Source organism: Chaetodon trifascialis, chromosome 12 (genome assembly GCF_039877785.1).
Source record: "Chaetodon trifascialis isolate fChaTrf1 chromosome 12, fChaTrf1.hap1, whole genome shotgun sequence".
NCBI classification, from domain to species: domain Eukaryota; kingdom Metazoa; phylum Chordata; class Actinopteri; order Chaetodontiformes; family Chaetodontidae; genus Chaetodon; species Chaetodon trifascialis.
This window is the reverse complement of record NC_092067.1, coordinates 26893672-26917365: the sequence shown is the minus strand read 5'-3', so window position 1 is coordinate 26917365 and position 23694 is coordinate 26893672. Positions and strand designations below refer to the sequence as shown.

At 48.4% G+C, this 23694-nt stretch overlaps 1 protein-coding gene across 4 annotated transcripts in view; it reads left to right on the top strand.

Moving 5' to 3' along the window:
* The window catches only part of enox1 (ecto-NOX disulfide-thiol exchanger 1), an 84257-nt gene that overhangs the window by 56288 nt on the left and 4275 nt on the right, over nt 1-23694 (top strand). For all 4 annotated transcript variants that reach the window (XM_070975605.1, XM_070975606.1, XM_070975607.1 and 1 more), the window contains 10 exons: nt 4197-4364; nt 4636-4842; nt 5018-5251; nt 9668-9880; nt 13089-13195; nt 15477-15594; nt 15787-15992; nt 17798-17905; nt 20949-21005; nt 22188-22290. In XM_070975605.1, the coding sequence (XP_070831706.1) occupies nt 4197-4364; nt 4636-4842; nt 5018-5251; nt 9668-9880; nt 13089-13195; nt 15477-15594; nt 15787-15992; nt 17798-17905; nt 20949-21005; nt 22188-22290 (1521 nt within the window). The remainder of the gene's footprint in view (nt 1-4196; nt 4365-4635; nt 4843-5017; nt 5252-9667; nt 9881-13088; nt 13196-15476; nt 15595-15786; nt 15993-17797; nt 17906-20948; nt 21006-22187; nt 22291-23694) is intronic.

The window sequence follows — 23694 nt, the reverse complement described above, 5'->3', positions numbered from 1 at the left end:
GTGTAAATCTTTGTTGTGTAAATCTTTGTCGTTGTGTAAATCTCTGTCGTTGTGTAAATCGTTGTCGTTGTGTAAATCGTTGTCGTTGTGTAAATCGTTGTCGTTGTGTAAATCATTGTCGTTGTGTAAATCTTTGTCGTTGTGTAAATCTTTGTCGTTGTGTAAATCTTTGTCGTTGTGTAAATCTTTGTTGTGTAAATCGTTGTCGTTGTGTAAATCGTTGTCGTTGTGTAAATCTTTGTCGTTGTGTAAATCTTTGTCGTTGTGTAAATCGTTGTCGTTGTGTAAATCTTTGTTGTGTAAATCTCTGTCGTTGTGTAAATCTTTGTCGTTGTGTAAATCGTTGTCGCTGTGTAAATCGTTGTCGTTGTGTAAATCGTTGTCGTTGTGTAAATCTTCGTTGTGTAAATCGTTGTCGTTGTGTAAATCGTTGTCGTTGTGTAAATCTTCGTTGTGTAAATCGTTGTCGTTGTGTAAATCGTTGTCGTTGTGTAAATCTTTGTCGTTGTGTAAATCGTTGTCGTTGTGTAAATCGTTGTCGTTGTGTAAATCGTTGTCGTTGTGTAAATCTTTGTCGTTGTGTAAATCTTTGTCGTTGTGTAAATCTTCGTTGTGTAAATCGTTGTCGTTGTGTAGATCTTTGTTGTGTAAATCGTTGTCGTTGTGTAAATCTTTGTTGTGTAAATCTTTGTTGTGTAAATCTTTGTTGTGTAAATCTTTGTCGTTGTGTAAATCGTTGTCGTTGTGTAAATCGTTGTCGTTGTGTAAATCTTCGTTGTGTAAATCTTTGTCGTTGTGTAAATCGTTGTCGTTGTGTAAGCGCTGTGCTGCATTGTGGAGGTTTATTAAATGATTTGATTTGTTGGGTTGGAGTTTTTGTGTTAAGCCCAGAATAATTGAATGTGTGGATTTAACTGAGGGAAGCTGAGATGAGGAGGGACGAGCTGTTGTGAGGAGGGACGGACGGTAACATAGCAACCTAATTCCTGTGGAGCAGAGCAGAAATATTGAAATGATGACATGATGTTGTTCCAGGGATGATGGGATGCTGATCAGACTCCACCTCTGGCAGCAGCTGCAGGTCTCCTCCCGTTCAGACCGCATGTGGGAACATTTAGACGATGAAAAGCTGAACAGAGCGAACCTGATGTCTGCGTTAAAGGCTCACTTCACCCAAAACCACAGAAACAAGCTGTCACCTTCCTCCTGAACTGGGACTGAAGACGTCCCAGTGCAAGCATTTGGATGAAATGATGAACCTGCTGGTCTGGATGTTCAGGTCTGGATTTATGTTGAGATTAGAGCCGGGTTTAACCCTTGCAGGTGTCCAGTGTGTCCAGGTGTGTCTGGACTGATGAGACCTCACCACAGCCAGACGTTTCCCAGCGAGGTTGATGCAGCTCGTCGCCTGTCTCCTGTCTCTGGTCTCTGGTCTCTGGTCTCTGGTCTCTGGTGGAGAAACAGTCATAAAATAATCTCTATTAAAGGCATGGCTGTGTCTTGTCTTTGTCAGAGCCCCCCCCACCCCGGCTCTGGCTGTCATTCTCCTCCTCCTCGTGTAGTTCTTCCTCCTCCTCCTCTTCTTGGCGGCTGCAGCACAGCTCAGAGCCAGAGCGATGAAGCTGGCTGCGATGGTTTTGGCTGCGGGAGAAAAAGCAGCGGTGTGTGATTATGATGAATGTGAGGCACAGAGATGTGGAATTTACCTGTTGGGTTATCGCAGACAATGCTTTAATGAGTTTTCCTGCCACCTGAAGAATCTCTGAATGCGCCGCGGCTCCTCGCGCTCAGATTTATGGAAGATTATCTCTGTAGTGTTTTTCTTTCCTGAGCCTGAAGATCTCTAATGAAGAATGTGCTTCGGCTCTCTGTGCACCTTCATGCTGCTCGAAAAGATTAAGTTATGAATTATCGTGCTGTTCAAAGAATGCTGTTTTAAACTATTCTGTCTTCAAAAACTGCATCTGTTCATGAAGACTGCACGTCGGCGTCTTAGAAAAGACAAAAACTCAAAGTTTAACTCACGCTGACTGAGTAAAGACGTGAATGTGGAAGACGTAAAGTCTTGATGTTTGTCCACTTACAGTCCGTCAGGATTGGTCGTCGGATGGTCGAACTGCACCTGAAGCCTCCTCCCGCACATCACCTGCAGATAATCCACAGAATTATGATGAGAATTACTAAATCTGAATTCAACCAAGAGGCTCAAACAGGAGCAGTCCTTTAAATGAAACCAGTTTAAATCTACTGAAAACTGGATTAATGAGCAGAATCAGGGTCTTTTCACTGTTTTCACTGGAACTGCTTCTTTCAATGCTTTGAGCACCACGAACAAGAGCGAGATGAGTGAGACAAAAGGCTTCGTGTGATTGGGTCGGACTGACTGATGATGTCATCCTTCAGCGCGGCGAGGACATAATCTCCCAGATCAGATGTTTGAGTGTCGGCCGTCGGGCTCAGGCGTCCTCCCCTCCTCTTTGTTCCAGACAGACTGGGATGTGAGAGGCTTCGCGTCCTGCGTGCTGCTGGTTTCAGGTGTGTGTGCTGACTGCTGAGACCAGCAGACTGAAAGCTTTCGCACTCAATCAATGACGCGTTCCATCAGTCGTCCAGTCTGAGCCGCGAAGCAGCATTTCTCTGTTAGATTACTCCCAGGGACATTTGTCCCGTCCCCGTGTCACAGCTCCCCTCGCCTGTAATTTGAGTCACTTCTTTCTGCTGGTGCTGTGGCAGTGCGGGCGGCGGCGGCTGCGGCGGCCCGGGGGGGGGGGGGGGGGGGGGGGCGGCTGACGTTTCCTTCCTCCTGCTGCCTTGTTATTGCAGCGCTGAAGATGTGAACGTGTGATGCTGCACCGCCCTCCTCCACCCTGCCCGCTCCATTTCCATGCAGACAGCTGAAGCTTTGCTCCTGTCGCCTCTGTCCTCTCGCTGTTTATCTTCGCTCCTCTTCCTCACTTTGTCCTGGAGAACAGCCATTTTGTCTTTTGTCTCCTGCCTTTCATGAGCGCTCTTTACTGTTTTCTTGTCTCTCCTGCAGATCAAGTCCCAGTTTTTCCCTCTCTTATCTCTTTTCTTCAGATAGTGATCCTTTATGTCTCCCTCGTGCTTCTTCCCTCCTTCCTCTTCCTCCCCTGACTGTGCAGCTGAGTTTTTTTGCTGTGTTTTCATACGTTACACCACAGAGGAGGGCTGTCATCAGTTCTTTCATTGGAAAAGAAAAGGTGCCACAGCTCTGAACCAGCCATGTGGGGCCATGTGGAGCCATGTGGGGCCATGTGGGGCCATGTGGGGCCATGTGGGGCCATGTGGGGCCATGTGGGGCCACGGTTTGTACACAATAATAGTTCATTTGGGTACAAATTACTGTTTGGAGATATGAAGCATTAATCATAGTTAAGGTGTATTTAATGACCTGTCGGGCTCTCTGGAGCTCGTTGTGGAGCAGAGAGCTCTTGGGGGGGGGGGGGGGGGGGGGGGGGGTGAGCACCAGGTGTGTGGGCTGAGCGCCTCACGCCAAACCAACTGATCTCTGATATCCAGGCCTTCTCCAATTTATCTGCATAAATATCTGTATTTCTATTCATGAAATAAACCTTTTGGCCACCCATTCTTATATAATCTATCCGTACCTTCATTTTTGCTGTATGTCTTTATACTGAGGCCTGTCCAGAATTTCATTGGCTATTTGAGGCGTCAGTCATCTGCTTCTGATGTGCTCGATCTGTGCACGAAAGAACTGGAAAGTTTGTTGTGTTTCCCGTTGTGGGGAAGAAGTATAACGTTTCATAAAATATAGATCATTGAGTAAAGTACTAATACCTTGAAAACTGCTCTTACGTGCAGTACCTCTGTAACTGTACTTAGCTACTCTCCACCACTGGTACTGAGTGATAAGGACTGGTCCTCAGCTGGACCCTGGACCAGGACTGCTGGTGCTGCGTTTACTGTCATGAGCTTGAACGTCGGCGGCGCAGAGATCATGACGTCTGTATTTCAGCGCGTTTGCTGTGTTCATGCAGTTTGTCACTGAGCTGAAGCTGAAGCACTGACACAGCATGGAGGCTGAGTTTGTGTTCAACCTGCTGCACAGACGTGTTGTAGCGTCGCTGTTGAAGCTCTTTGTATTATCTGTATGAAGGCCTTCACACCTTCAGCTGCAGCTGTGCTGTTAACTGTGCTGTCCGTCTGTCCCGCAGACTCTCTGTGTATCCAGAGGTTCGACCCCGGCCTGGGACTCATCGCACCCATAAACCCCATGATGGCGGGCATCAGCCTGGTCCCTCCGCCGCCCGTCCCCCCCGACATGCCGGTCATCAAGGAGATCATCCACTGCAAGAGCTGCACGCTCTTCCCTCAGAACCCCAGTGAGACCCCACCCCGCATGACTGTCACTGTCCACTGAGTTAAGAGTGAGATGGTCAGAGGTGGCAGGTTGAGGAGGGAAACAGGAAACGAACAGTTTGTCTTCGTCTGTGTTGTTGTTCTTTAATGATTGACAGAATAATCAATAATAATCCATGTAATGCTTTTACACACAAAGTGCTTAATGTTCTGAAGAATGAAGGAAGACGTGGAGGATTTAGTCTGGACAGCAGTGACGATGATGGTGATGGTGATGATGTGGTTGTCCTTCAGACCTGCCCCCTCCGTCGACACGGGAGCGTCCCCCCGGCTGTAAAACGGTGTTTGTCGGAGGTTTGCCGGAGAACGCCACCGAGGAAATCATCAGGGAAGTGTTCGACCAGTGCGGGGAAATCAACGCCATCCGCAAGAGCAAGAAGAACTTCTGCCACATCCGCTTCAGTGAGGAGTTCATGGTGGACAAAGCTATTTACCTGTCAGGTGAGCTCTCTCTCTCTCTCTCTCTCTCTCTCTCTCTCTCTCTCTCTCTCTCTCTCTCTCTCTCACACACACACACACAGTTGTTTCATGTCAAACACAAGTCTGGCTCATGACTCAACTGAGAAGAACTGCTGTGAGGTGTGTTTGGTGTCGTCATCGTCACGTTGTCTCTCAGGGTATCGGATGCGTATCGGCTCCAGCACCGATAAAAAGGACTCTGGGAGGATCCACGTAGACTTCGCCCAGGCCAGAGACGACCTGTACGAATGGGAGTGTAAACAGCGCCTCCTGGCCAGAGAGGAAAGACACCGCCGCAAGATCCACGAGGACCGGCTGCGGCCGCCGTCTCCTCCGCCCATCGTGCACTACTCCGAACACGAGGCGGCGCTGTTAGCAGAGAGGCTGAAAGGTGAGAACGCACCAACTTAAATCTGAAACACACTCTGACCTCTGTGTGTATGGAAAATATGAAGGAGGAGGAGGCGTCGTCGTGGTTACAGAGATAAAGAAACAAACACAACACACACACTTTTATGAAGAACATTAGTCTGAATCATGTTCGGCCTCGCCAGACGGATTTATAGGTCACTGTTAGCAACGCTTTGCATTTGATTGTCAGTGCATCTGTTGTTCTGTGTGTGCGTGTGTTTGTGTGTGTGTGTGTGTGTGCGTAATCTCCTGTGCAGTGCTGCGGATCACCTGCTGCGATACCTGATAACAGCTTCAAATGAATCATTCAGGAACCTGCACAATTATTGATATTGTTCATTCTGCTTCGTGACCACAGACACAAACAACAGTTTGTCCACAGCAGTGTGACGCTCAGGAGAGCTGCAGTAAATATGCTGAAGATGATTTAACAGACCATGTTTGCAGGTGTGTGTGTGTGTGTTATTATTGTTCTGTGGCAGCTTTTTGTGTGTTTTTGTAACTGCTCCAGTTATTGTAGTGTGATTGAAATTGACCCACCGTCAGCCTGTAGAGGAGAGGGAAACAAACACTGTGCAAGGTGGAAGTGACAGCATGGATACCTGCAGGATATGAAACACGACGCAGCATTAATGACAGCGTCTACAAAACCTGAAACATGACGCAGCATTGATAACATCTGCAGCACCTGAAACATGACACAGCATTAATAACATCTATAGCGCCTGAAACATGACGCAGCATTGATAACATCTGCAGCACCTGAAACATGACACAGCATTAATAACATCTATAGCGCCTGAAACATGATGCAGCATTAATAACATCTATAGCGCCTGAAACATGACACAGCATTAATAACATCTATAGCGCCTGAAACATGACGCAGCATTAATAACATCTATAGCGCCTGAAACATGACACAGCATTAATAACATCTATAGCGCCTGAAACATGATGCAGCATTAATAACATCTATAGCGCCTGAAACATGACACAGCATTAATAACATCTATAGCGCCTGAAACATGACACAGCATTAATAACATCTATAGCGCCTGAAACATGACGCAGCATTCATGACATCTTCATAACCTGAAAATGACACAGCATTGATAACATCTGCAGCACCTGAAACATGACGCAGCATTAATAACAGCATTGACAGAAGCTGAAAAAGATATTGAACCTGTACTATTTCTATTTCCAGTTAATAATCTCCACAGAGGATGAGTCAGAGTTTATGAATCTGACCGTGAAGCTCAGAGCTGAGATACAATGATGAGAATCAGTTCCAACACAGAAGAAACATTTCTGTTTGTCAGCTGCCTCAATGACAGATGTTATCTTCACTGTGTGTCATGAGCACACCTCTGGAACAGATGTGACCGGCCTGATTAGACCAGTGTAATCTGGACCCGGTCTGGGCCTGGCTCGGGTCTGGTTCCTGGGTTTGGCGTGCAGAGACGAGTCGTGGGCGTGAACTGGCAGAGGTGGAAGAGCCAGAAGTGAGTGATGAGGGATGTTGATGTGGAGGAGTGTGAAGGTCACTCCTCCTCCTCCTCGTCCTCCTCCGTGCTCTGCTCTGCTGAGGCTGATTCTCATCTCCGTGACTGAAAATACTCCAGTTTTACTGTAGGAAGCTGTTAGTCTTCACTGTGTTAATGAAACTCAGGAGGGCTGGGATCACCTTTGCAATTTACTGCAATTTATTCTCCCTGAAATCCAGCACGCTGCTCATTACTGTTGGTTCAGCCTGCGTCCTCAGAGACAAACTAACCTTTACTGTCCAGCGCTCAGCCGTCGTCCTGCTGCTGCTCAAAATCCAAATCCTCTCAACTCATTCTGAGCGTCCTCCTCTGAAAACTCATTCAGCAGAAACATAACGGAGGAAGTCTGCTCGCTGTTAAAGCAGCAAGAATACAAACATCAGTACAAGTACACAGTATGTACCATTAACTGCAGTAATACTGTAGTAGCAGTCATATTCACTACCACACATATCCAATGTCGTTTATCTTTTCACAGCTCCCAAAATAAAACAATAAAGCTTTATTCTGATTCAGAGAGGACAACAGTGTGTTCTCTGGTAGCAGTGTAACTGAGTACATGTATTCAAGTACTGCACTTTGAGGTCCAGTGAGTAGTATTCAGACACGTACTGTAAAAATCACAGTTCTGTCAGAGTAGAATCGATGGAGAAAATCATTGGTTTCAGGTCTGTACTGAAGCACACACTCGTGTGAGAGTGTGCAGGTGCTTCTCATCAGCTACCTGTTGCTGGGCAACACAACGCTGTGATCGAGCTGTTTGATGTGACCTCAGCGTGCAGAAACGTGTCCGTGAGGACGTGAGCGCTTGTTTTAATGCACACAGTGTGAATAAGTCACTGTGATTCCTGGTTCCTTTAACTCCTCCACCAGCTGTTTTTGTTTGAGTGCAGACAGAACAAAGAAGCTGTGATGGTCTCACTGTCCAGAGGACGTCACGTCGTCCAACGCCTGCTTTGACCCTGCTGCTTACATATATATTCATCAATATGGAAGAATCTCATATTCATGCATTCAAAGGTTTTATACAGCAGATAAACAACAAATACAGCAGTGGCTAGCATTGGGCCTAACAACAACAACAACAACAACAATAATAATAACAATAAATCATTTCCAGTAGCGTCACACGTTTTCCAGCAGGGTCTTACAAACCACATCATAACATTTCAGTTTCCTTCAAAGCAGAAATTTGTCATTTTGAGATATATTCACCTTCTTGCAGAGCGTTAAATGTTCCAATTGAAGCTAAGGCTGGTTAGCTTAGCTTAGCTTAGCTTAGCATAACGGCTGGAAACACAAAGAAACATCTGTCTGCCTGTGATAAAACAATGTGTGTTTGAGTGTTTATAAACTACAGGACAACCAGAGGACACGTGATCTACAGAGGAGACATGTCTTCTGACTCGTAATAAAGGCCTGTCTTTGTCTTTCTGTCTCTGTGTCTGTTGGGCCGGCAGCATGTTGCTTTCCTTTGTTCCTGTTTGCTTGTGCGTCTCTGTGCAGTTTAAGTACAGACCTGAAGCCGAGCCTGTGTTTCCTCATCCGTCCTCTAATGCCCAACATAAACAAGCCTGTTTTTCCTCTGAATAACCTTTTTCAATTCATTCTTCACTTCAAACATCAGGGGAAATAAATTTCCATTCTTCCTCCAGTCGTCCTCATTGAGCTGGGCTCCATTGTGCTCGCTGTAATGTGACTGTAATCTGCCGCCGCGTGTGAATGGGGCTTTATCGGAGCGGCAAAGTGTCTTCTTACAGGTTGTGTTGTGGAGGGTATTGAGCTCATTAAACGCTCTCTAATTCACTCTGTTCTGCCGCCGTCCGCGGCTCCGTGGCACCGTTCAATTATTATTCAAATGTGGAAAATGCACTTGACGGAGGCCCGTCGAGACCTTTATGAGACCCGGTGCAGTTTTTGGTTGAAAAGTTGAAAATCAAAAATGCTTTTTGTGGCTGACTCAGAGAGCGTGAACGGCGAACGCCCCAGAGGAGGACTTGAATCCTCATCGGCTGCTCTGCTGTTTGTTTAGGCTGACTGGATGTTAAAGGTCCCGTGAAACGTCTCAGCGTCGTGTTCGCTCGCTCTCTGACGTGACGCTGCACGAAACAGGAAGCTGGTGAGCAGCAGAGGAGGAACCGTGCAGACTCTGGACTGAACAGCAGAAATACTGCGTTTAGAGTGAAGGTCCTGGTTTATAGTCCTGCTGAAGTAAAAGTACACAGTGTGATCGGCTTCATAAACAATGAACGCCTAACGGTTGGAGCTGCTTCGGGTGGAGTTCATGTGATGTATTCAGTCCCAGAGGACGTTCAGAGGACGTTCAGAGGACGTTCAGAGGAGGTTCAGAGGAGGTTCAGAGGACGTTCAGAGGACGTTCAGAGGAGGTTCAGAGGAGCAGAAGTGCTATAGTACCTCTGACATGTAAACTGACTGAGTGCAAGTGTATTCTCACAGTTGTACTCTAGTGGAGTACTCAAGTAAATGTACTTAGTTACTTTCCACATCAATCAGACATTTCAAAGAAAGATTTCCTGGAGTCTTCCATTGGTTGCCTGGAAACTGCCCAGAGTTGCCAGGCAACCAATGGCGAGCTTGATCTTATGTAGTTTGTCCTTTTTTTAACTTCATTTTCTTATTTTGACTTTTCTGTCTGAGATGTTTGTCTGTTGTTATTGTTGCAGCACGTTCGCTGCAGCTGTTAATTATTCTGAGCTAATGTCTGTTTTTGTCCTGTGTGTGTGTGTGTGTGTGTGTGTGTGTGTGTGTGTGTGTGTGTGTGTGTGTGTGTGTGTGTGTGTGTGTGTGTGTGTGTGTGTCTAACTCTCTCTCTCGTCTCCCCACAGATGACCATAAGTTCAGCGAGGCCACGGCGGTGCTGTTCACGTGGATCGACCGCGGCGAAGTCAACCGGCGGACCGCCAATCACTTCTACTCCATGATCCAGTCAGCCAATAGCCACGTGCGGCGGCTGATGGGCGAGAAGGCTCAGCACGAGGAGGAGATGGAGCGCGCCAAGGAGACCTTCAAGAACGCCCTGATGTCCATCCTGACGCAGTGTAAGCACACGTGATTTCATCACACACAGTTAGTGACGCGGCGCTCCAGGCGGGCCGAGGCCTCGCTGTGGTAACTGTGACTGTGCAGTTATTCAGGTAAGTTCATGAACTTCATCCATCTTCATCATTCTGAGGCGTCGCGCTGCGGCCGGCCGGTGAGGACGCGTCAGAACAACGACGAGCCAGCGAGAGCCGAGAATGATCCCGTCGGTTATTCGTCGTGCTTTAAAAAGTCATTTAGAAGAACGACCGTAACATCTGCTGCTGTCTGCTTCGTACACTGCTGTTAGCTCGAGCTACAGCACATCGTCACTGATCAGCTGATTTATGTTTGTGATTGATCAACAAAGCAGCTCCAGCCAAAACCAATGATGTCAAATTAATGTAGAAGAAAAAGGTCAGAGTTCATCCTGCAGGATGGTCATCCTCTCGTCTCCACAGCAGCTCCCACAGAGTGACCGTTAGTCATGGAGGGTCTGCTGTCTGTCCTGTTAGAGCACATTAGCTTTGGCTCAGTCTGCCTCATAAACTGGCAGCTGAGCTGGAGTTCAGTCATTAAAACAGGAAAAGGACACTTTTAATTTTAATGTTAATAAACGCCCTGAACCTCCTCCACACACGTTCTCTCAGACTCCGGCGGCGGCGGCGCGTCCTCAGGGTGTGGTGCAGTCACAGATGTGAGGTGCACGCCATGAAGCCGTTTCCATCACATCCGTTTCAAAGCCTCGATGCAACTCGTTCAGTCTGCGCGGATCTCGGCCCAGTCTCCATGACAACACTCCCCCATCAGCTCCATTATCTCCAGCTCGCCGTGAGGCGGCGATTAGGTCAGTCGTGCAGAGGTTTAGAGTCAGGCTTCAGAAAACGCCAACACACAGTGACTGATGTCCACCTGGAGCCCTGAGACGTCTGTCAAACGTCACTGTTCACTGTCACCTCTCCACATCTTTCCACCTGAAGCTGCCTGAAGTGGTTTTTCTATCACTGAATTAGTGTTTGCGTCCAGCTGGCGTCCAGCGTTCACTCCTCTGTCAGCTCTGCTTGGGTCTCCACCGCCTCCTCACAAATGTATTTGTCCCTCTAAATGCTTCTTCAGCGTCGAGTCGCTGACGACGCTGTGATGATGATGTATGTAGTGTCAAAATGCTCAGCGAGGAAAATCAGATAATAAGAACAAATGCAAGTAAAGTAAAACACAGAGAATAAAATGCTGTTAAAACAGATGAACTCATAAAAAATAATGACACCAGATGATCTGCTGATGGTAGAGCTGGTGTTCTGCACCAGCTGGAGTCGATGGAGGCGCCTCTGATTTGTGCCAGCATGACGAGCACTGCAGCATTTACAGCTTTCTGCAAACCAGAGAGACAGAAGTGACCTGATTCTTAAAGTTAAAAACACGAGTGAACAGCTTCACTTGGACCCGAAAACAGGTGGTGGTTTGGAGGTACTTGTATTGCGCTTGACTTTTTCATTTTTCACGACTTCCTACCTGGATCAGGTGTCTGCATGTCACAGAAAACATGTTTCCATCAAAGAATCCTCGTTGCACATCCAGGCTGCTCAGACCTGGTCTGGGTTTGTTTACATGTGAACAGGGACAGTCCAAAAACCAGATCAGAAAGTGGGACACCAGCGTTTGTGAGAGCTGAAAGAGGCAGCTGGACAAGAGTAGGACTTAGACAATCACTTAAGGCAGGCTTAAGAAGGCGAGCAGCTCGGAGGGCGTTCGATCGCCTCAGTGAACGAGCCTCGAGTCAGAGGGCGAGACGGTGAGTACAGGAACAGGAAGTCCAGAGCTCAGTGAGAACGCTCTTGTTGTTTGATGGATTTTGCTTCACGTTCGTTCAGGTTTGTCGAGTCAAAGTGACGCCACGGCTGGAAAGTTTGAGTCGGAGCCAAACTGTGAAAGGCAGCATTTTGAAACTGAGTGTTTGGCTTCAAAACCGTCTGACAGCGAGGACATTAAAACTTCACGTGTTCGGTCACGTGACGTCTAAACATCAGCTTCCACTGTGGATAAATGTTGCCTTGGTCAGTCCTGAAGGAAGTGAAGCAGCAGGTGATGTAAGTACGGAGCACTGGACAGGAGAGAGACCTGCTCGTCACATGACACGCCGCCGTCGCCAGCTGCCGTCCTGTCAGTCACTTTCACTCGCTCACATTCTGATGGTGCAAATCACATGAATTCTCTTTGTTTAAAAATGTTCATCAGACTGAAACAAATTCCTTTGAACTCCAGTCAAGTCGGTGGTTTTCCAGTGACATTTGTTTATTTACTGTACAGATAAAGTGATTTAACTCAGAGCGCTTCACTCCACTCTGTCATCATCTGCTCAGCCTGCACCGTCCAGGGCTGGCGGGTCTACTGAGACCAGTTCTACGAGTCAGCGCCTGCAGACAAACACGCCTGCCTTTGCTTCAGCACGTTTTCTGAAAACACAAACACAGCGTCACTTTATTTATTTGTCCTGAGAGATACAGTAAACGTGGAACAGCAGATAAGAACAAAAATAAATGGAAGATATGAGGGCCTGAGTAAGAGTTCATCTGACGTCCAGCACAAAACAGCTGAGGCATTGAAAACTTCAGTGAGCTCAAACTGACTGAGCAGGTTCAGAACTGACCTGAAGCCAAAGAACAGGAAGTGACAGGAAGTCCTGCTGACACCTGTTCACCTGTGTCTCACCGTCGGTACTCACCTTTGTTCGTTTTTCACATGAGCGTGAGGAAAACAGAGGCAGAGATTTGACTCTTCGTCTCATTTCAGCAGGTGAAGCACAGGTGAACACTGGCAGTGAGGAAGCTGCAGCTGCTGTTGGTGAGGCAGGAGCTCCATGTCTGACTGTTATCAGCTTGTGTTTGAGTTGAGAATGAGTCAAACTGAAGGAACAAGATGAGCCACATATTAAACGGACTCAGGTGAGTGTGGGATCACAGGTGTGATGAGCAGCACTCTGTCAAAGCTGTTGGACCTGAACAGATGATGACTGTGGCGTGAACTGCTCCTCTAACGTGAAGACGTCCGGCGTCCTCAGCCTGTGCCCCGTGTGTCCACGGTCTCTCCTCTGTCTGCTGTGTGAGCCTCAGTCAGTGCTACGACAAAGTGCTACATAAACCGCTTGTTTTGTCTTGACCCTCCCTCCTCCTCCTCCTCCTCCTCCTCCCCCCCTCCCCCTCCCCCTCCCCCTCCCTGTTCACCCCGAAGTCGAGCAGATCACCTCCGTTTTCACCGCCGCCACCAGGCAAAAGGCATGGGACCATTTCTCAAAAGCACAGCGCAAGAACATAGACATTTGGCGCAAGCAGTGTGAGGTTGGTAAAGCTTCTTCTGTCCTCCCCCCCCCCCCCCCCCCCCCCCCCGACCCACTGCCTTCTTCTCTGCTGTCGCTCTGAGTCCCCAGGAGACAGCTGACAGACAGCCTGTAGGACGTGTTGTGTTCAGGGCCCTCGTGTTGTTTTCTCTGGATGCTTCACCCTCGCAGACAGACAGACAGACAGCAGCTCTGATTCGCTCTCCTTCTCCCTTCAGCCCGGATGTAAAGCAAAGATCTGACGCCTCCACCAAAGTGTGAGGTGCTGCTATGGCAACAGTGATTTCCAGAGTTAAGTCTGTGATCAATTATTCATCCAGAGTCAAATCTAGATAACAAGCCTGAACATGAGGACGCTGTGTTGGAAGGAGGGAGCGTTTTCAGCCCGTCAGCTCACACGTGGAGCTGCCTGTTGCTCCTCCAGGAGTTTGATCATCTGTGGAGTCAAAATGTGGACGATTGAAATGCAGAAATAAGAACAAATCCAATGAAGAAATACAGTGAAAGACAGTAGACGTTATGCTAGGTACATCGTAATCAATGAAAACTTATTTAAGAGAGAATCATTGAGCTGCTCGTCGTGAGCAGAGTTCAGTGTTTGTGTCGTCCAGCAGGGGGCAGCGCAGAGTTAACAGTAATGCATACAAAGAACTCATTAGTGTTCATGAAGAAGTGCAGGCCGGCAGGAGACGCATCATCCATGCAAAAAATGAAGAATGAAATCAGCTGTCCAATCACAGCTTTGTGGGCGGGACCACAGTGACGGTCACACGACTCAATTGGCCTGATTCTGTGTGATCTGAGTCATTTTAAAAGCCTTTACTGTTTCTCTTTTACTGGATGATTATTTACTGAGAAACAAACAAACCGTTGTGAGTCATCACTGCGCTGCAGCCTGCGATGTTCCCGTCCTCACCTGTCAGACACACCTGTGATTAGTGCCGTTCAATACTCCATCATTAGAAACACACCGAACGAAATGATTGAATCATTTCTCTGCATGAATCAGCGTTTAGTGATTAAAGAAGAACAACAGAAATGAATGAAGAATGTTTCCACAAACAGAAACGTGTTTAATGTGCTTTTACTGTATTTTGGTTTTATTTCTGCATTTTAAGTCTTCGTAGCCAAAATCAGCCCAGTTTAATAAATCATTGATTCACTGAAGCCTCGTCTAAACCAGCTCAGTGTCCCCATTTAGAGGTAAGAGACAGCGATTGGCTCACAGCGCACCTGGTCAGCTCACCTGTAGCATGCAGCAGTCCCGTTGTGAAAGCCCAGCTTTAATGGTTAGTGTCTGTGGTAAGTCTGCAGCAGAGTGTGTGCGGCGCTGCGTCTTCCTCCTCCTCTGATGTCGTTCTTTGTGTCCAGAGCGCTAACGAGAGACAACCCGTCAGACAGCCGGAAGCTTTCTGTTCGTTCTCTTCACTCGCATGATGTCACGTATCGCTGCCTTTAGTTCATCCAGGCTTCAGTACGTGACCTGACGTCAGTCCGCTCAGCCGAAGCTGAGAGGACGAGCAGAGCTGAAACAGCTGATTGGTCCAAACTCAGTGTCTTTACACTCAAATCAGGACGTCTGAAGACCAAACCTGATGAGCATTTTCACATGTCTCTGACTCTTCAGTGACTCATTGATTAATCACACCTGGCAAACTAATCAGCAGTGAAAGTCAGCTGCAACTGCATTTTACTCAGTGTCTGAATTGTACTTAAGTACAGTACTGGAGTAAATGTACTGCGGCTGAGCAGCACCACAGCCAGCTGCCTAAAGTACACACACACTGGCTAATACACACACGCATGCAGTATTTGTATTTGGACGTGTTGTGATTTTTTGTAACAGGGAGACGAATGACGCCTGCTGTTACAATGACCCAGATGTCACACATCTTTAGAATGAGTGGACAAACGCTAGCGGCGCAGGCTAAAGTCCTCTGTGAGCTCCGCTGGCAGCTGGTGTCCAAACACCTGAAGAACATCCAGCGTGAGCTCATGCAGCAGCTTCAGAGGAAGCTCCGCCTCTCAGCTGCTGCTCATTGGTGGACGCAGCCCATCACAAGATCTGCATGTTTGATTTGGCAAATTTTACACCTGATGCAACCCTCGCCATTCATCCTGGCGCGGCCAATAGGAACGCACCGGCCTGTGCACCCCCAGTGGCTGAGCAGCACCCCGGGCTCTTCAGCTCCGACCCCCCCTTTATACGCGGTGTGAAGTGTGTGTGTCGTGGTGCTGAGGGCCGCCTGCGCTCTGTGTGTCTGCTGGTTGTGATGTTTCAGGAGCTGAGAAACGCCCACAGCGAGGAGATCATGGGCATCAGACGGGAGGAGGAGATGGAGATGTCCGACGACGACTCGGATGAAAATCCCTGTAAGAGGCTGCGGACTGGGGAGAACGGTACGAACGACCGGCGTCAGCGTCGTGAATAAATGTTCTGTGAGCTCTGAACTGTTCCAGCAAGTTTCTCTTATTTTATCCTCCAACAAATCACACCTTTGTTTCTGTCTCTGCTGTCGTAGCGACAAACTGAATCATCAACAAGTGAAGTTTCTCCTCACCCGTGTCCCCCCCCCCCCCCCCCCCCCGCAGGAGTGTACGATCAGACTCAGGCGTCTCTGAAGGAGGAGAACGACTCCCTGCGCTGGCAGCTGGACGCCTACAGGAACGAGGTGGAGCTGCTGAGGAAGGAGCAGAGCCGATCGAGCCGAGCCGATGACGAGCACACGCACGCACACACGCACAGTCCTGAGGCTCAGATCCAGCTGCTGCAGCAGAGCATGCACAACATGCAGCAGGTGGGTGAACCCGCCTCCTCCTGCCTCTCATTCGACTGCATGAGTCTCCATCACCTGCCTCCTGAGTCAGTTTCTGTTTCCTCTTTCGCTCCATCTTTGTCTTTAAGTCTCCAATCAGTTTCACTTTCAAGTGTCATCAGAGTGTTTAAAGTCGTGTTAGTCACAGCAGTCGTGGATTCACAGCTTGTGGTTGGCCTACAGGTTCAGAGTTACACTGGAGCGAACGTAAAACAGCAACAGGCTGATAAACCGGATGGATGAAACTCTTTTCACCTGCTGATGTCGCTCGTCCTCTGAACTGATTCATCCTCTGCTCGCTGCCAGCGTCGGTGCAGAGGGAGCGTTTGTTTTAACTCGCAGTGCGTGTGGGTGGCGGCTTGATGTTGCTCCGTGTTAACAGGTGCTGACGTGAGGATACAGTGATCCGCTGGAAAAATGAGGGAGAGAGAGCCCAGCGTGAGAGCAGCAGGTGCAGAGTGACGAGAAGTGGGTGGAAATGTTGTTTCAGATTTTAGGACGTGAGCGGCGTCTACGGGCCCTCACGGCAACGTGCTGTCGTCCAGTCACAACCAGCTACCCGCCAAATATTCCTCACACATCAGACTGCCTGAGGGAAAACCTCAGAGAAGGCTTACGGGTTAGAGAAGTGACAGAAATCATGTGAATCATCGTGTCAATGTGCCCTCGAGCAAGGCACTTCAGCCTGAGCTGCTGCAGTGGAGCTGCTGTAGACCGCAGTGAGTTTTTATAAGGAAGGAGCAGAGAGCTGAGTTTACTGTACTTTACCCACATTTACACTCAGTGCTGCTCGCTGCTGACTCAGAGCTCCCATGATCCTTCGCTCCACTGATTCCATGAACCAGCGCAGAAAGCTTTGTTGGAGCGAGTTAGCCTGATTCGACTCGACTTCCTGTCTTTCTCTATCTGAAGTGACAGCACTGATAAAACAAGGCGCATTAGAGACAAGCGCACGCACGCACACACACACACTCACACACACACACACACGCGCGCGCGCGCTGCCTTGTAAGTGTGTTGCTTGCTTGACTTCTAACAGTGTGAGCGAGCGTCACGCTACTGTCGCTTCTCATTTGTCACCTGCTGTTGTTTCTGTTGCCGCCACGCCGCCGTGACAAACCAAATAAGTTCTTTACTGAAAGGAAGAGTTTTGGAATATTTTCCATCATATCCGTTTTATGATGAATATCCTGAAAAAATGTCAGCAAGGGGTTCACAGAGCAGTCGACTGTTGAAATGTTAAATGGATTCCAGCTCTGTGGTCTACAGCCGTTTACAGTCACACTCATCCGTTCACACACATTCATGGGAGCAATCTGGGCTTTAGTGTCTTGCTCAAGGACACTTCAGGTTGCCAAACCAACAACCTCCTGATCCACAGCGGAACAGACATCGATTTGTTTCAACGGTCGCCATCGTTTCATGAACCGAATTTAAGGTGTTTCGTGTATTTAGAGAAGGAAAAAGTCGAAAGCCGAGGCGGCATTACTGCAGTCACACAGGAGCTCCAGCTCAGAGGACCCTGCTGGGGGTTTGGTCCAATCAGATCACGGCTCATGTGTAAACAGCTTCTCAGAGCCAATCTCTGCTGTTTCTCACACACACACACACACACACACACACACACACACACACACGAGGAACACAAGCTAGTTCTAGTAATAAGCATTATCTCATTAAAGACGACGTGGTGATCAGGAAACATTAAATGAGCCCAGAAAATGAGAGCTGACCTCATGAAATCTGTCCCCTTAAGACAAATGTGTCTGTCTGTGTTTGTCTTCCAGCAACTCCTGAGCCTGCAGGAGAAGCTGACGAGTAAGGAAGCTGAGCTGGAGCAGGCGAAAGAGGAGCATCGCTACCTGGAGGGGGAGGTGCTCACCCTCCGAGACAAGGTGTGTACTCCGAGTCGTACCCACGTGGTCCTCCAGACCACCCCAGTAGAAGAAAACGCTGATCCCAGTTGGATCGTTAAGATGTTCCTGATGTATTCGATGATCGCGCTCTGACGTTAGCTCAAAACTTTCCTGCCTCTGATGTGGAGTCGGTCGCTCTGGCAGCAGGCTTAGAAAGGTGCTCTAGGTGTTCCTCTCTCCAGGTACGTCTCCCAGCTCCTCCTCAGGGATCCCCAGGTGTTTCCAAGCAGGTGAGATACCTAACCTCCAAAGGGAGGCACCCAAGAGGACCCTGATCACAGGCGTCCGAGCTCCCTCTGGATATCTAAACTCCTCTAAACTCCTCACTCTGTCTCTAGTGCTGAGCCCCGTGGAGGAAACAAACTTCGGCCCTTGCATCTTGTGTGATCCTTCAGACTCTGCCCACAGCTCCTGACCTCAGGTGCATGTTGGGGCGTAGACCGATCCCCTTCAGGCTGGGCTCCCTCTTCACCACAGCGGTCTGGGAGAACTCTCACATCCGTCCACCTCACGCTCCATTTTATCCTTTCTCATGAAAAAGACTCTAAGAACCGTGAACTCCTTCACTTGGGGCACCGACTCACTGCCAAGCTGGAGGAAGCAGTCCATGGTTTCCTGGCAGGTAGACGTGGCCTCTCATCCCGATCAGCTTCTCGCTCGACTGCAGACAGTCAGTGTTTGCTGGAGGTCAAGAGATGCAAGTCTGAGGCTCAGAAAGTGGACGCTGTCCTCCAGAGTCCAGACCAGGTTAAAAAGAGATCTTCATCTTCATCTTCTCATCCAGACTTCTTCCAAATGTTGGGGAAGAGATGTGTTTGGAGTTGGAGACTAGAGGTGATGTATGCCATTTAAAACACCGTCAGCAGAACGTTCATGAGGACCTTCGCACACCTTCAGCAGGTCCAGCTGGTCTGTCGGCGTCGGTCAGCAGAGCTGCTGTTGCTGTAAATTTTTACAGAAATCAGTTAAGCTGATGAGGAAGAATATTAAAGATATTGACTTTGAGCTGATTTCAGGTCAGTTTGTGTCAGAGAGGATCAGATCAGCTGACTTTTTTGGCTTGTATAAACATATCGACGGGTTTCTGAGTGACGTCATCGTGTGCAGTTGTGTCACTTGATGATTTGTTATAACTCAGTACTAAACTACATCCTCCAGAACGATCCAGCGGTTCAGTCGACAGGTCCTGAAGCAGACTGACCTTTATAGCCTGGATGAGGAGGGCTAGCGGCAGCACCGATGTGTCAGACTGCGTCAGTTTTAGCTCGTGGGCCTGATAAAGAAGCTGGATGAATGGTGTCAGTGCGTTTCTAAATGTCGTGGGTACTTCAGGATCTCACAGCTGAAAACAGTTGAACACAGAAAAGAGCTCCACCCATTCTTTCTATAAACCCCAATACATTTATTTTTGTGAAATAATTAATGAGCTTTGGTTTACATCAGCAGTGCACAGACCCCTGCTGAGGAACTCCCATCCATAAAGAATTCATCAGTCTGCACATGTTTCACTTCTAATTAGTCTCTCGTACTTTTTGAATCCTCTGAGTTTAAAAGTTATCAAGTAGTCATGAATTATGAGAGACTTTCATCTTCCAAGTTGGATTTTAGCTGGATTTTAACGATGTGGTCGGTTTTGTTCAGACACTGTTGATAGAAACCAGCTGGTCGAGGGTGAGTGTTCACTCTGTCATCAGGTGACTGCGGTTTATTGAGGAGAAGGCTGTCGGGCTCGGTGATGAGCGCTGGGAGGATGAGCTGCATGTCCGTTCATGTTCGACGGAGGCGGATTGATGACGGAAAGCTGGACACGCTGATCAGAGTTAGGCCACGCTTTGGCAGAATATCAGTGTTTGAAGATTACTCAGCAGGGAAATGAATCGATTTCAGAGTCTGGATGCTTTTGATTCTTTGGAGCCTTTCTTTTTTTTTTTTTAATTTACTTTTTATTAATTTTCTTTTACTAACATACATATGTGCCGGCTGGGCACAAAGACATACAACACAAGGTAGCAGAACATGACGAGGGGAGGATTTGTGCCTTCAGTAAAACAGCAAGTCAACATAAGCACATCATACATAAAAATATAAAGATACCTCCTTGAACGTGGGGAAAAAACATTTCTTATTAAAGGATTTGACCTTATCTCTTTGGAGCCTTTCTTATTCTTATCAGCATTGGAATAAGTTGAAACTGACATGAATTGTGGTTGATAACAGGTTTGCTCAGTTTGCTTCTGCTCTGTGAAGAAGAACTGAAACCTTTTCTCAGCCTCCTTTCAAGTCAGCAGGGGGTCCGTTTTTGATCACTCACTTTTTGGGTGGAGGTGTGGAGGTAAGTGTTTCCACACCGAGCCTGTTTGGTTCAAATAAAACTCTGCTGTCAATCAAGTCAGTCATCCATCATGATTCGGAGCTGACTCGGTTGTAGAGAGCAGGGCGGGGCTGAGATGAAGGAACCATCCAACCCATTGTGAGAAATTATCGAGACGAGCTGAGATCATGTGTGATGAAGGACAGGTAGAGCAGGACATCATCAGCGTAGAGGTGAAGTTAACACAGATTCGTTTGTGTTTTCTCATCTGAGAGAAGCGAGTGAAACGTAGCATCTGCTCAGTAAACATCCTGTTATAATCTCCACTTTCTCTTTCTTTTATTAATTAATTGAACATTAACGCTCTCAATCAGTCCCTGATCAACTAACACGTCAGCCAGAACCAAAAGGCACCAAAATGTGAGTTCTCCTCAGTCTGGACTGAAGGGACCGAAGTAAAGTGTGAAAGCAGCCTGAGAAGAAGAAGAAAGTATGAATGAAGACCCAAAGATGAAAAAACGACTTTGAGAAAATGGTTAAAAATATAAAGAGTAAATGTACAGTGGACCAACTGTGTCCCATAATGTCTCACCTGTCTGTCTCCACACAGTCAAAGCAGTCGGTCATTTCCACTCGTCATAAAACAAGCGCTCCTCTGTCTGAGCGATGTGTCCTCAGTGACTGATCACATGTTCTGTTCTGTGTCTTCAGCTGCTGAGCAGTAACGTGGACGCTGTGGAGGGAACCAATGGAGAGCTGCATGAGAAGGTAAGAGCTCTGCTGCCACATGAGCTGAACCTCCACCCTGAAGACGTGAGGCGGAGGCTGACAGGCGTCTACTCAACCACAGCTTCCAGTCATGAATGCGAACGATGACGAGACAAACACAGTAACCCTGTGAGGAAGAGTCAGAGGACGAGCAAAGTGTCACTTCATCCTGAGGGAACATGAATGTGTGCAGTATGTTTCATGGCCGCCATCCACAGATACTTCACTCCAAACCACCAAGGTGAACCTCAAGGTGGCGCTGGAGGAGGGGGGCCATCCTCTGGGGACCGTCAGTGTATGAACCATCCAATGGACTCGCTCACTGACTCGGACCGTCAGACCATCCCCAGAGTCCGAAAAATTGTAAAACCTCAAACATGCACTTCATCATGTTCTTCCTCTTTTACACAGTGTATTTTTAGAGTCGGGGTTGTAGTACATAAAAGTACTTTGTAGGAACTCTAAAGCCCTGGTATACAACCAGAAATATCTCACACAGTACAGATGAAGTACAACAGTGTTTCAGAGGTCAGAGTTCATGAATGAATCATTAGTGTGAGAGCAGAGAGAGTTCAGGCTTCTTATTTTAGTCCCATAAGTGTCCTCTGCCGTCTCTCAGCACTCAGAGCCTCCATACATGCATACATACGTACGTTCATGTCGTGGGAGATGGACTTTTAACCTCGAACCTGCTGAACTGGAAACAGACTGAAGTCAGAGCAGCAGATAAAGCACGCTGCACCAGCTGACCCGACTCACTGTCAGCCATGACGCTGACTTCATCAGCGTGTTCGGACTGAAGCTTCAGCACGTGACTGCTGGAGCTGCTGCAGGTGGAGCTGCTACAGGTGGAGCTGCTGCAGGTGGAGCTGCTGCAGGAGGAGCTGCTGCAAATACTTCATGTACTGTCAGCTGGCCAACGTGAGGGTCGGGCCCCTCCAAAGGGTCAGCAGATCAGTCTGAGGGGTTGTCAGATCAAAATCTTCTCTGACTGAATGTTTTAAAACCATAAAAACCACAAACATGTGAAACATGACAAGGAGACTAGAACTGAGTTTATCTCTGTGTGTTTTATACGTCATGTTCTTTTATGTAAAATTTGGATTTGAAGTACCTCAAAACTGTATTTAAGTGCAGTACGTGAGTGTGTAGAGCTGCTTATAAGTGTGAGTGTTTTCACAGGGGATCAACGGGTGTGTACCTTCACTGTACCACAGCAGAGAGAGGAGGAGCGAGGTCATCCTGAGAGGAGGTGTCGCATCAGAAAAGGAGGCCCTGCTTCTGGGTAAATATGAACTCCTGCAGAGGAGGAGGAGGAGGAGGAGGAGGAACACAGTCCAGGAGCTCCGTCCAGTCTCCTGCAGAAACACCAGTTTTCGTCTTTTCCACGTTCACGTCACAGTTCCAAACATTGACTCCATCGTATCGTTGGAGTTTCCCGCCGTCTGACGGCTGAAGCACCAAACTAACCCGCTCACAGAAGTTTGCTGTCTGACTACACCACCACACCTCGCGAACACCGTATCATGTATCACCGCCTTCGTAACGTGCCGTCATTGCCTCGTAGCGACGGTTAGCATGAGTGTCTGATGAAGGACTGTTGCTCTGTCCTCAGAGTATGTGGACATCCTCGTGTCTGATCGCTGAGTGTGTGGATGTCCTCGTGTCTGAGTGCTGAGTGTGTGGACGTCCTCGTGTCTGATGGCTGAGTGTGTGGACGTCCTCATGTCTGATGGCTGAGTGTGTGGACGTCCTCGTGTCTGATGGCTGAGTGTGTGGACGTCCTCGTGTCTGATGGCTGAGTGTGTGGACGTCCTCATGTCTGATGGCTGAGTGTGTGGACGTCCTCGTGTCTGATGGCTGAGTGTGTGGACGTCTGAGTGAGTGTCTGAGTGTGTGGATGTCCTCGTGTCTGATGGCTGAGTGTGTGGACGTCCTCGTGTCTGATGGCTGAGTGTGTGGACGTCCTCGTGTCTGATGGCTGAGTGTGTGGACGTCCTCGTGTCTGAGCGCTGAGTGTGTGGACGTCTGAGTGTCTGATGGCTGAGTGTGTGGACGTCCTCGTGTCTGATGGCTGAGTGTGTGGACGTCCTCGTGTCTGATGGCTGAGTGTGTGGACGTCCTCGTGTCTGATGGCTGAGTGTGTGGACGTCCTCGTGTCTGATGGCTGAGTGTGTGGACGTCCTCGTGTCTGATGGCTGAGTGTGTGGACGTCCTCGTGTCTGATGGCTGAGTGTGTGGACGTCCTCGTGTGAGTGTGTTTGGGGACGAGGTGAATGTGGGAGCTCTCCTCGCCTCTTTGTCTTCAGCCTCTGCAGCTCCTCCAGCTCACAGCTCCAGATGGATTATGCACATACAAGGATTATGAAATCTTTGACTGGAACTTACTGACGGCTATTACACCAAATTGAATTTGCAGAGCGCCGTGCAGGCGGAGCTGCTCGTGCTCCGTGTCGAGACATCAGCGACTGATTGCTGTGCGTTCCCCGCGGAGCCTCTTCAGAGCGCAGAGGGGCTCTGTGAGTGTTTGCTAGCATAACATTAAAGATGAGGAGCGGTCCCGAACATAAATGAAGTGCAGAACTTGACACTTAACTCGTCCCAGCGAACACGCCACAGCCGCCATGTTCACACAGGGCAGCACACGCTGCGTGGTGTCGGGGGTTCAGAGGCCTTTCAGCCAGAAGCA